This window comes from Pituophis catenifer, unplaced genomic scaffold (genome assembly GCF_029215685.1).
Source record: "Pituophis catenifer annectens isolate HBS135680 unplaced genomic scaffold, rPitCat1.0.hap2 SCAF_13, whole genome shotgun sequence".
Lineage (NCBI taxonomy): Eukaryota > Metazoa > Chordata > Lepidosauria > Squamata > Colubridae > Pituophis > Pituophis catenifer.
The window spans coordinates 24,575,637-24,587,821 of record NW_027256893.1 but is presented as its reverse complement, the minus strand read 5'-3'; the positions used below and the strand labels follow the sequence as shown (position 1 = coordinate 24,587,821).

At 45.3% G+C, this 12,185-nt stretch overlaps 1 protein-coding gene across 1 annotated transcript; it reads left to right on the top strand.

Annotated features, from left to right (window-relative positions):
- CA5A (carbonic anhydrase 5A) lies at positions 1–9,445 on the top strand. The gene is made up of 7 exons (XM_070952773.1): positions 1–219; positions 1,715–1,912; positions 4,939–5,057; positions 5,754–5,849; positions 6,368–6,430; positions 7,079–7,234; positions 8,021–9,445. Exons 1-7 carry the CDS (start codon positions 102–104, stop codon positions 8,228–8,230), a joined length of 960 nt encoding a protein of 319 aa, XP_070808874.1. The 5' UTR covers positions 1–101; the 3' UTR covers positions 8,231–9,445.
- The last annotated feature ends 2,740 nt before the right edge of the window (positions 9,446–12,185 follow it).

The window sequence follows — 12,185 nt, the reverse complement described above, 5'->3', positions numbered from 1 at the left end:
GCTGCCTGCCCAGCCGGCCAGAAGCTCCGCGCCGGGGTCGGGTGGTCCAGGCGGGCGGAGCGACCCGGCGCAGCGCCTCCCGGAACCGGCCGGTCGCCACCATGGCCCGCCTGCTCCTGCCGCTGTTGCTCCGCCAGGCGCCCGCAGCCTTCGCCGGCCGGAGCGGGACGCGGCGCTGCAGCCTCGGTGCCTGCGCTTCCTATCGCCTCCGGGACGGCGGTAAGTGGCCGGCGAAAAGGGAGGGACCCTCTTCCCTTCCTTCCTTCCCTCTCCTTCTTCTCTCCTTCTTTCCCTTTTCTTCCTTCCTTCTCTCATCCCTTCCTTCCCTCCCCTCTTTTCCCTCCCTCCCTCCTTTCCTCTCCTTCTTTCCCTTTCCTTCCTTCCTTCTCTCATCCCTTCCTTCCCTCCCTCCCCTCTTTTCCCTCCCTCCCTCCTTTCCTCTCCTTTCCCTTTTCTTCCTTCCTTCTCTCATCCCTTCCTTCCCTCCCCTCTTTTCCCCTTTTCCTTCCTTCCTTCTCTCATCCCTTCCTTCCCTCCCCTCTTTTCCCCTTTTCCTTCCTTCCTCCCTCCCTCCCTCCAAGCAACTCCAGTTTGAGGGATCCAAGGTTTCCATCTTCACCTTGTCTTGCCCTCTTTAATAGCAGCCCCTCCCAGCTGTTCAGAAAGGCCAGAGGGCAGAAAGGATTAGGGGTGGGAGGGGTGATGATGGTTTCCGATTTAAAGAGAGTACCTCTCTTGACTCACCCAGTTTGTCCCAAGGCAGAGGTTTTGGGGAGCTGCAGCTCATTTCATCAGAAAACCTTTCCCCCCCACCAGGCCTTCAGTCCCCCTTGCTCCCCCCCCCACCCCTGGCTTTTCCCAGCTATTTTCCCTTTGCTTCTGCTGAAGGTGGATTCCCCGTGTTTGGAAAACCAAGCCAAACTCCCTTCCTGTCTTTCTCCACCTCCGGGCAGTGTTTATTCTCCTACCTTCACCATATCCCAGATTCAATCTATTTGCACAGACTTGCCTCCCAATAAATGGGACGGGGTGTTTCTCTGGCACTTGGCCATTAGGCAGCAACGCGATTCAACCCCTGGAGATATTTTCGTGGGGAAGGATTGCCTGGTTCACCGGATCTGGATTTTCGGTGCCGCCTCCATTATTTTGTTAACCAGGGCACTGACTCATTTCAGAACAAGAGAAAGAAACTCATCGGATTAAATTTATCATCCAGAGATAATTGGGACGTCAAGGAAGAGAATGGCCCATAACAGAATTTCATCCTATATAGGCGCAGTGAGTCAGTGCCCTGCTTAGCAAAATAAAGGAGGCGGCACAGAAAAATTGTGTGGGCATCGGTGCAGCATTTCGCCAGGTGTCTCCCTGGGTCTGAAATGCAATTTCAGACTAAATTGAAATTTCTCCTCAACCTACAGAGCTGTTATTCCTGGAGAATGAAAACTTGAAGGCTTTAAGCAAAAGCTACCTTTATTCACTTCATACCTGCTAAGACTGAATGTATCTTCAATAGTCTATAGCCATGTTTCTCAAACTTAGTAACTTTAAGATGGGTGGACTGCAACGCCCAGAATTCCCTAGTCAGCATGCTGGCTGGGGAATTCTGGGAGTTGCAGTCCATCCATCTTAGAGTATGCTGGTTGGGGAGTTGCAGCCCACCCATCTTCAAAATTGCCAAGGTTGCCAAACCCTGGTCTACCCCATCTCCTTCCAGTGCACCCTCTCTGGCAGAGCCCGATTACCATCCCGGGAGGCAGCCGCCAGTCTCCGATCAATATCCAGTGGCGAGACAGCGTTTACGACCCTCACCTGAAACCCTTGGAAATTCGCTACGACCCGGACACTTGTCTCCACATGTGGAACAACGGATACTCTTTCCTGGTTGAGTTTGAGGACACCACAGATAAATCAAGTAAGAGCAACTGAACTTAAGATGTGCGGTGAGTTTTCAGAGGTTGAACATAGAAGCAGTGACTTGAAAAGGAATTTGTGCCGGTAGCAGAAAGATTTCAAAATCCAAATAACTCTGAAAAGTGTGGTAGACACGGTCACACTTAGGGGTGTGTAGGTGTATACTTTGCATCATATATTTTGAGGTCGAGTTGCTTGTGCCCCAATTAGCCAAGGGGTGTCTAATAAAGCAGCTGAGTCTTTCTCTGTACAGTTCCCCAGATTTGTTGTGCCTGCTAAAATTTCCTTCCAAATGCAACCTAGCTAACATTTAAAAAATTAATTATCATTCTTTAAGTATAGGGCACTCTTCCAAAACCTCCGATACCCTTTGTTCAGTTTTTACCTTGCCTTTTGCGTCCGTAAATACAAGATGCCATCTGTGTGGTTTCATACCGCTTGTTGTCTGATGAAAGGTGTTTGGCAATCTATATTACCGAAATGTAAACGCCGGTTATCACCTTGACTCAGCTGACAGATAAGCTTTCTGAATAAGGCACCTGAAAGGATCTGAAAAAGATAGGGCCTCCCTATTAAGCAATGCCTGTTCTGCTCTCGTGGTCTTGGGAAATATTTTATCCTGTACCTGGCCAAGCTTTGCACGGGCCTTATTTCGCTCTCTCTCTCTTTAAGAAAGAAATAAAAGGTCAACTTTATTAGCTGACTTCAACTATGCCTTCGGTGCTCCTACAGCTATGCTCTTTCCATCAAACAGGAACAGGATTGCCTGGGGCAGAAATTAAAGGAACCCCTTAATGGCTTTGCACAATTATGAACAATCTAGTCTGTGAATCAGTGTCAGGCAGCTCAAGTATTAAATCCTGGCAACTTTAAGACTTGTGGACTTCAACTCCCAGAATTCTCTAGCCAGCATGTGGACTTCAACTCCCAGAATTGGTTGGCTATCTGGGGAATTCTGGGAGTTGAAGTCCACACATCTTAAAGTTGCTAAGTTTGAGAAACGCTGCTTTACTGCACCCTTTTTTCCTTTGTATTTTTTGTTGTTTTTCAGAAACATAAATGCTTATGTTCACTCTTCTTTCTCCTTTACTTTTAGTGCTGTCTCCTTCTTTTAGTTTTTGGGGTCTCTCTCTCTCTCTCTCTCTCTCTCTTTCTCCTTGCTTCTGCCCTTCAAGGAAAATAAAATTAGAGAAGAGGAAAAGTGGATTAAAGCTAAAGTTGAGAAGGAAAGACAGTGCAGGAAGGTAAGTCAATGGGCATAGAAACAGGATACTGGACAAAATGCCCTCAGATTTGTAGCCAGGATGAAAGAAGATTGGCGGCGGGCACAGGCTGGCAGCAGAGCTAAGGGACAAATATCAAAATATGGGATGATGTGTGTTGCTGGTATTCTTGCCATCTGGTGACTGGTAGAAAGTGTAGAAGAGAAGGACACTGTGGTTCGCGGACAGAAGGGTTTCCAAAATGCTAATGCGAAGTTTCATCCCCAAAGGATGGAAACCTTGCAGGTTGCCAGGAGCTTAAGCTAGCAAAAAAACCCACACCATGTTGTGACTTCCCCCCCACCTTAATTAGAAGCTTGGGATCTACTTCTGGTATTTGACCCATCAGGAATGTGGCTTGAGGGCTGCATCTCAAGTTTTTTCCTGGTTCTGGGTCAGATCTGAAGGTAAATAGCTGCCTTTGGCTTCTGAAATTCTGCGCACCCTTTGGTGTCCACGAGAGGGCGGCCATGCTCAGCCTTTTCCGTCATTCTCGGAGAATCTCAAAATGGGGGGAAAAAACAGGAAACGGAGAAACGCCGTTTTGGTTCTGCCAGCTGTCGAGAAATCATATTAGACTTTCCAGGACTCGGGATATTCTTTTCTATATCTCTCTAACCCTGAGATATAAACCTATCTCACAGATGCAACTATGGTTGGAATGGATGAAAATGGATTTGTGTGTCAAAATTTAACCCTTCCAGCTTTGTTCTCTTCTCCTTGGAGAAAAGGTTAAGCCAGGGAGTCTTAATTTGGCTTCTTTGCTTAAAACATCACTTTCTGACAGTTGAAGATTGATCTGCTCCCAATTTCCCTGCCAAAGCAAGGAATGTATTATAAAACTGTTGCTGGGATTGGCATCAAATGTCAATTGTTTTGCTTTGATTTTTCTTGGGTGAAGAGATCAGAATACACACCTGACATCGATAGACTGTGTTGTTAAAAACAGTGTCCAAGATTTTGCATGCACTGAATTGGACAATGACACCCTGATCATCTGCAGGCCTGGCTTTCTTAGAAGCCTATTTGACTGCTGGGCTCTGAGAATCTTTCTAGCTTTTATGGTGACTAATATTCCAGAAATATCTCTGGAAAGACCATGGATCAATGAAGACTCTATCTTTAGTTCTGGGGATGTTAGCATCTTTGTGCTACCTCTGTCCAGAGCTGCTTATTCACCAAAGCAGAGGAGATCCGTGACATGCCAAGTAAAATTTCTCCCAAAATGCCAATGTTTGTTTGAGTTAGAATTGGGTGGTAACAGCCTCACTTAGTTAAACCAGACTGGGAGTTGATTTCATCAATAAAGGCTACTTTACTGAGATGGGCTCTAATACAATAATTTTGCAAGTCAAATTGTGCTGGACGTCTTTCCCCCACTTATACTTCATTAAATTGTGGAGGTGTCTGCCTGAATTCTTCCCAATGTAATCTCATTGCTTGGACTTCAAACACATTTCAGCCCCTTTTCCCCAGGCAAGCATTCCTGCCTGTCACCATCAAGGTCCCCTTCCTGATTCCTTACAGGTGGGCACCCAGTGAGGCTTTTTTCATCCCCCCCCCTTTATCAAAATTAGACACTGCAGTATCCACTCCAACTATTTTGCAGTGTGAATCCTCAAAATGATAACGTAAGCTCAAAATGGCCTTTCAATGGTTTGAAGCCATTAACAAGTGGTCCAGAATCCAGGCTCCCCTCGTGAATGACGCAGACCCCTCCTCTACATCCCCATCCCACTGAAGGCATGCCTTTTCTCCATGATAGTCATAACGGGAGGTCCCCTGGAGAACAACTACCGGCTGAAGCAGTTCCATTTTCACTGGGGGGCCGTCAATGAATGGGGCTCCGAGCACACCGTGGACTGCCAGGTGTTCCCAGCTGAGGTAAGAAGAAGACCTGGTGAAGATCGGGGAGGCAGGGAATGCTGCAGGTCCCATCCCCGAGGGAGGTACACCTGGTGGGACCCAGAAGAAGGGCCTTCTCCGTCGTGGCTCCCTCTCTCTGGAACATCATCTCTCCAGAGATGAGAATGGCCCCCACTCTAATACTCTTCCGGAAGGCGCTGAAGACCTGGTTTGACCAGCGGGCCTGGGGAGCCCAGAGCGGGATGGAGCCCATTAAATGGCTCGTGTGATCGGCTGTCACTGGGGTGGGAGGTGGGGGTCAGGGGTGATTTTATTACATTAATTTATTTGATTTTTTATGAGTTTTACTGTTTTTTCAATGTGATTTTTTATATTCTGTAAGCCACCTTCAGTCGCCATGGGGGAATAGGCGGCAGTATAAATCTAATAAATAAATAAAAGAAAGAAAGAAAGATCAGTCTGGATGCTTGCAAGGTGAATGAGATGATGGGCTCTTCCCCCAAGGGTGGTCCAGAGATATATTTTAATTTCTGGGGAAGCGGCATCTCATTCTGCACCTAGGAACCAACGTTTGGGTCTTACCACTCCCAATGGCTTCACAGCTTGCAAGTCCTCTTAGCTTTGGGCATTGTGGCTCCCTGGAGCTGTCCAGAGCATCGTCTTCCAAGATGCCCCCTCTTTGAAAAGACTTAGGGTTCCCCTTGTTCCTTCCAGCTGCATTTAGTTCACTGGAACTGCTGCAAATTTGAAAGTTTCGAAGAAGCTCTAATGGACGAGAACGGTTTGGCTGTCATCGGCGTTTTTTTGAAGGTATGACGGATGGTGGAAAAATGGCAATTTTCCTATTATTCCTCCCAATCTGTTGTTGTTTTTCTTACACAATAAGCATCATTTAAGTAACTCTGTTTGTTTTGATTTCTTTGTGGATTTGCATGGATATGTGTGTGTGTGTTTATACTGCAATAACAGCATCAGAATATAATCGGGGGACCTGGCCAATTTTATACTCAAACTGTCAGGGTGGGGATACAGGAAGGAAGGTATAAATAGAGACAAAAACAGACCTGTGGGAAGGAAGGGGGAGGAGAAGGCCAACTTTGGCCCTAAGTCCTTCGTGCAACCGAAAAAGGAACTTCTCTGCAGAGAGCCAGTGACTTTGTTTATTTTGGGATTTTTTCTTGGGTGGTCTTTCAGAGAAGCCATTAGTGGGGAAATGGGTGGGATCGGGAGATCAGAAACCCCGTTGTCCTAAAATTTATCAAGGAGTAAAGATGTTATTGGTACAAAATCTTTAGATCTGAATCCAAAACTTATCTTTGCTTTGACAGCTTGGAGCCAATCATAATGGCCTGCAGAAATTAGTAGATGCCTTGCCGTCCATTAAATACAAGGTAAGATGGAAGTTGACCTCTTTCCTACTTGCCTGGAATGCCCTGTCTACTCAGAGGAAGCAGAGTACTGCCATTTAATTCTTGCTTCCTAAAAGTAGAAGAAGCAAGACAAAGATGAGTGGGCACACAAGGGGATTTTTATAATCTTATGTGTCAACTCTGAAGCTGGCCTGAACTGAGGCCATCTTGGAAGCTTCAGTGCTGCCACACTGGAGCTGAGAGATAGGGAAGGGGGGAACAGAGATAGCTGGGATTTTGTAGCCAAAACAAAACAGTTTCCCCCTGAGAACCAAGGACATTCCCACAGGTGGCTGAAGAGAGGAGGAGGGAAGTTTCCAAGCAACCGGACAGCACTTTGATTGGACCATGTGACTGGTTGTTTGGGGAAAGAGGAGAAAAAACTTTAACTTTTAATTAGGTGGAAACCGTGGGAATCTTTAGAGTCAGTTTTCACCAGTCTCTGCCAATATGATACATCCAATAAACTTGTTCTTTGAGGAACCTGCTTGCCTTGGAGTTCTGTTTGCTATGGGTGTATTACTTGGAACCATGACATTACGTTTCAAAACCTCAAGAAGGTATTTGCAAACAGGGAACACCTTACAGCTGTCCCAAACTAACCGTGTTGCTGTTGGTGGAATTTCTTAGGATTCTCTGGTTGAACTGGAAGAGTTTGATCCTTCCTGCTTGTTGCCTTCATGTCCGGATTATTGGACTTACTCGGGATCTCTGACCACCCCTCCGCTTTCAGAGTCGGTCACCTGGATCATCAAGAAGAAAGCCATTGAAGTCGATGAAGACCAGGTCTGTCAAAGGGGAACCAGATTTGAGAAAGGGGAAGGAACCATGCCATCTGAAATCATGCTTAGCAGTAATATACGGACAGGCTTCACATTTCCCCCCTCAGCTGTGGTTTGTTCCAACCATAATTTATGGAACAAAGATTAGTGGTTTGATCTGGGTATAAGGGCAAGTCATAAACAATGGTTGGTTTTGTACATCAGCCCAAGCCTTGGCTAAACAAATGATGTTATGGCTTCATCCAGGATTGTCTTGTGAAAGAGATGCAACGTAGCCAGGTTAAAATAGAAGATGAGCTGAAATTTGATCCATAGATGTGGCAGAACAAGTTCCTGCTGAGTCAGTTTTCCCACTTTAACCATTCTCCTTATTCCAACATACGTAAAGGTACTTTTGTGTGGATAAACGGAGAGCAGAGGATTGAGCTGGCTTGGGATCAGCAGGATGGAGAAAGTTGGATGTCCACCATCGTGGCTGGTAGTGACGGCCATTCTACTCTGGCCTATCTAGCTTAAATATTGCAGCTACCTGGATCCTGAGTTGGGAGTAGTTGAATCCAGAGTAGAATTCATGTGCAGGATAAAAATGCAAAAAAAAAAAAAAAATTAGAAATCCCATTGCGTCTTCCAGATTCTCAGCTATGCTGCAAATGCTTTTGTTGCATTTGAAGGCTCCTGTCGGCCAGTCTTGGCTGAGAAGGAGGAGTCCTTCCCAGGAGCTCTTCAGAGGACCCATGAGAGTCCCATCTCCTTGCTCTCCCTTCCTTTGACTCCTGTTTCTCCTCTCCAGCTCGAGGTCTTTCGGATGCTGCTCTTTAGTCAGGCTGGAGAAGACGAGAAGAGGATGGTGGACAACTTCCGTCCACTGCAGCCCATCATGGATCGAACAGTCCGCTCCTCCTTTCCAAAGCGCTTCTGGCAGGACATGGAAAAGCCATTGGAGGACCAGATGTTCCGTGCCCATGAGCAAGGGCGTCTTCAGGACACTCTGCATCTTTAAGAAGCTAAATGTTATTATCTGCGCCTGAAAAGTAGTTTAGCATCAAGCTAAACTACAAGATCCGTGGTTTCAAAGGGGCCAAGAGATTTCTGGTCCTTCCCTCTTCCAAAAGACTGCACTTGTAGTGTGAGAACCGCTTGGGCTCTTCTCCCAATAACAGATCAAAGCACCAGTTAGGACTTCAAGCCTCACCTCTGCTCTCCACGTGTTTCTCCATCAGCAGATGCTGCCTTGCAGGAGCTGAATAGTTGGGTAAGGCCTCTCCGAGGACCTCTGAGGAACCAGGACTGTTCACTGAGAGGGAATTTATACAATTTGACAAGGGCAGGAATTCGTTTTGGGTGCCAAGCTACTTTGACCCAGATGCCAGGATTATAACAACCTAAATTGCCAATTGTTCTGGGAATTATAGTATTAATGCACCTGAGGGCCATTCTGTTGCAGAAACCTTTGCCAGATGGCCTAAGCCTCATCTGCCTCTAACGGGTGGTATAACTTTATAGCAGTTCCTCTCCTTCCCCAGCAATTTTTCTGTCTCTATACATACAAGAGGCTGGGAGTTATTTGGGATCTAGGAAAGAAGTGGAAAACCTATTCTGTTTAAATCAGCAGATTTGAATGGATTTTGGGCTATGAAACAACCAGGCGCACTTAGAAGGAAATACCTAACATAGGCACAATATACATTACAAGGAAACATGATAGGATTCATTTCCTAACCTAAATATGTGTGTGTACTTGCTGATGCATGAAACCTGCCAGACTGTAAATATGCATATTTTTTTTCATTCTGTAGCACTTTAGAATACCCTTTAAAACACAAACCCTAGATAGAACCTGCACAGTGCCTGACCCAGTGGAAGACAATCAATCCCCTGTAGCAGCTTGCTAAACCTTCATTTGAGGTTAGTGAGTACACAATTGGTGCCATAAGTGATCAGGGGCATTCAAAACAGCCACATAGGAGGACTTGTGTGTTAACAACCTTAACTTGTGTGTATTGAAGCAGGAACAAATCCACAGTACTTTCACGCCTTACAACATTGCTTCTCAAGCTTGACGATTTTAAGACGTGACTTTCTTCTTTTTCATATCAGAGTTTTTTGTATCTCCTAAGTCCTTTTTCCTCTTCATGTAAAAGAATTGGAATAGGTGGCCTGAGAGATGGATGGATCTATTTGGCGTTTATAAAAAAGGTGCAGAAAGGAAGCTTACGCTGTTACGCATCTTTATAATAAATACGAAGTTTTTCTCTCTCCGTCGTCCAGAAGTTATTTCAGCTGTATTTGCCTTGGGAAAGGGGAAGGAGGGAAAATGAATTGTTTCATTGTGTGGGAAGTGACAACAACTAGATAAAAATGTTTTCTCCTAAAAGGCATTGAGAGGGGAAAACAATATCCTACTGTTTTGACTGCAACACTTGTTAAGGAATAATGTGATGGTTCATTATGGTCTCGGAGCACAGGAAATATGTCCTCTCAACACACGCGTGCTTCTGTTTTGGACACTATTGTCTTTGCCAGGCGACCTATGAAGACAGCCCCATCTGCAGAACAACTACATTCTGCAAGTTGACAGTTTTCAGAAATGAGAGAGGCCTTCTGAAGGGAAACTGTGTGTGTGTGTGTGTGTGTGTGTCTGTTGGACAAGGCTGGCACCTCACACTTCATTTGCAGCAAAATAGCTTGAATTGAGGAAGCTAACAGGTGATAACATGGCCCAAAGCAACATTATGAGCTTCTCTTCTTCACTTTAGTCACCAAAGAGGCAGAAAATGAACCAACCAGGATTTTCTACATTTATTTATTTATTTATTTATTTTGCCCTGGTAGGGCAGTTCTTGGATTTTCAAATTCTATGGAAGAGCTTACTCACTCCTTGGGAAATGCATAACCGGGTTTCCTTAATGAGGTTTAGCAGAGGCGTGTAGGAGAAAAAGACCTCGAACTCTCCTGCAGAAATGGTGCTTTGAAAGAAGTTTAAATCAAAATCTCTCCTGAAAGGAGGAAAAGGTTCCTTGCTGGGTGCCGCAACCCCCCCTCCCCCCCGGAGATGAGCTGAGGACCGAAAAGAGGGTCAAGCAATGGTAGAGGAGCCCTTCATGGTTGACCCGCCCCAGATGCTGTGGGGTTAACAACTAGCTTGCTTTTAGAAGAAGCCTGTTGTTTTCTGGAGATTATGTCAGAAGCCACTTCGGCCTTATCTCTTGACCTTGGCTAAATCCCTTTGATGTGACAATCCTGCCCTCGCCTGGGCTTTAGCACAAGGAGCCGGTCTTCATAATCAAATCCCCTTAAAAGGTTTTGCGGCTGAATGCAGAGTAATAATGGGAAAAGGAGTCGGAGCAGCTTTTTTTACACACTTTTTACAAGACCGGTGTGCAAAAGGATCAGCTGCCTCTCGCCCTGGGCAAAGGGGACAGGAAGGATCCAGGTGGGAAGGAGGAACGGAAGGCTGGCTTGGCCACCAGCATCAACTTGCAACGGGAGCCCGCGAAAAGCCTTGGCAAGCAAGTATGATGTTCCAGTAGAAGACAACAATCCAGCAGAAAAATCCCTAACTGAGGAACTTGCAAGGAGAAAACCGGAACCCACCAAGACAAGCCACCATAGATCAACAGGAGCAACGCTAACTTCCATTTCTGGCGTTAATGTTGCTAGAGATGTGGGGCAAAGAAAGGTTTGTGTAGTCGGTGTGCGCAGAGCATCCCAAGCACAACCTTTGTTGTCAAGGAACATGTTTTGTTTTACAGCAGTTTTGCAAACACGGGAATTTTGGGCAAGGGCCACTAGAGGGCAGAATCCGACAAGGAGAAAAATACAAAAACAGCATCGACCCCAAAGTTTATTTCAGGCAACCAACATCTCCTTTTTATTTTCAGGTTATGTGATATCTGTCTACTAGGTTTGTTTTTTTCCACCTGCCCCCATCAAAGCCAGTCTGGGCCGTGTCAGCTCCACGGAGTTAAAATTATATACGTGCGTGTTTGTTTACTTTGTAAGAGGAGAGAGGGATGAGTCTGCGTTGGTTAAAAAAAAAAAGCAGGGATCAGGTACCATTTTTTCCAGCTAAACCAATTTTATTAAAAAGGCAGAAGCTTTGGGGAGCTCCTTTCATCAAAAGGGTGGATTGCTGAACGGTCCAAGAGTCGCTCCACAGTGAGAAGGGAAGCTTATAAATTTAATAAATAAATTAGGATGAGTTGGATGGGTTGGTAATGCAGATGCCTCACCAATTACATGGAAAAATTATCAGTTTAACTAACTATTGCAGGATATTAAAGGCCCATTTTATTTGTGGAGACCTTTTAACATTTTAACTTGCATGAAGCCTTTAGCTGGTCAATGTGAAATCTGTAGATCTGCTCCCAGGCTAACATCTGGTACTTAAAGCAAATATATTTTCTCTGGAGCTGAGGAACAAGCAGGTGAGGGAGCAGCGAAAACCAAACAGCCCAGTCGGTCATTAAGGTATCAATCACTTTTGCTAATTCATGGAGGAAAAAGCACTGATAGCTTACAATTCTATTTGCAGCCCACCGAGAAGGAAATATTTATTATGGACTGAATGACGGCATTAGTGAAAAATATTACCATGGACGCCACTTTCAATAAAGGCAATCCAATCCAACGGGCTGCAATTATCTATCTTTTCAAAGGCATTTTCCCCCCTTTTGTACAGTTGCCTGGCCTCTTTTTGAATGAAAGGTGCTGTCAGTGTAAGCTGAATGTATCCAAATTTTTGATTCCCACTCATTTATTTGGATGTATGAACATACAATATAATTTGCCTACAATAAATTGGGCAAGGCCTAAATGGGCATGGGGGGGGGATATGAGACAAAATTTGATTTCTGGGTTTTTAAGTTCTAGGTTTTGTTAATTGGAAAATATTGCATGGCTCTAAAATAGATGCAAAAACCATTTTTATTCACTACATAGAATAATAGTTGGAA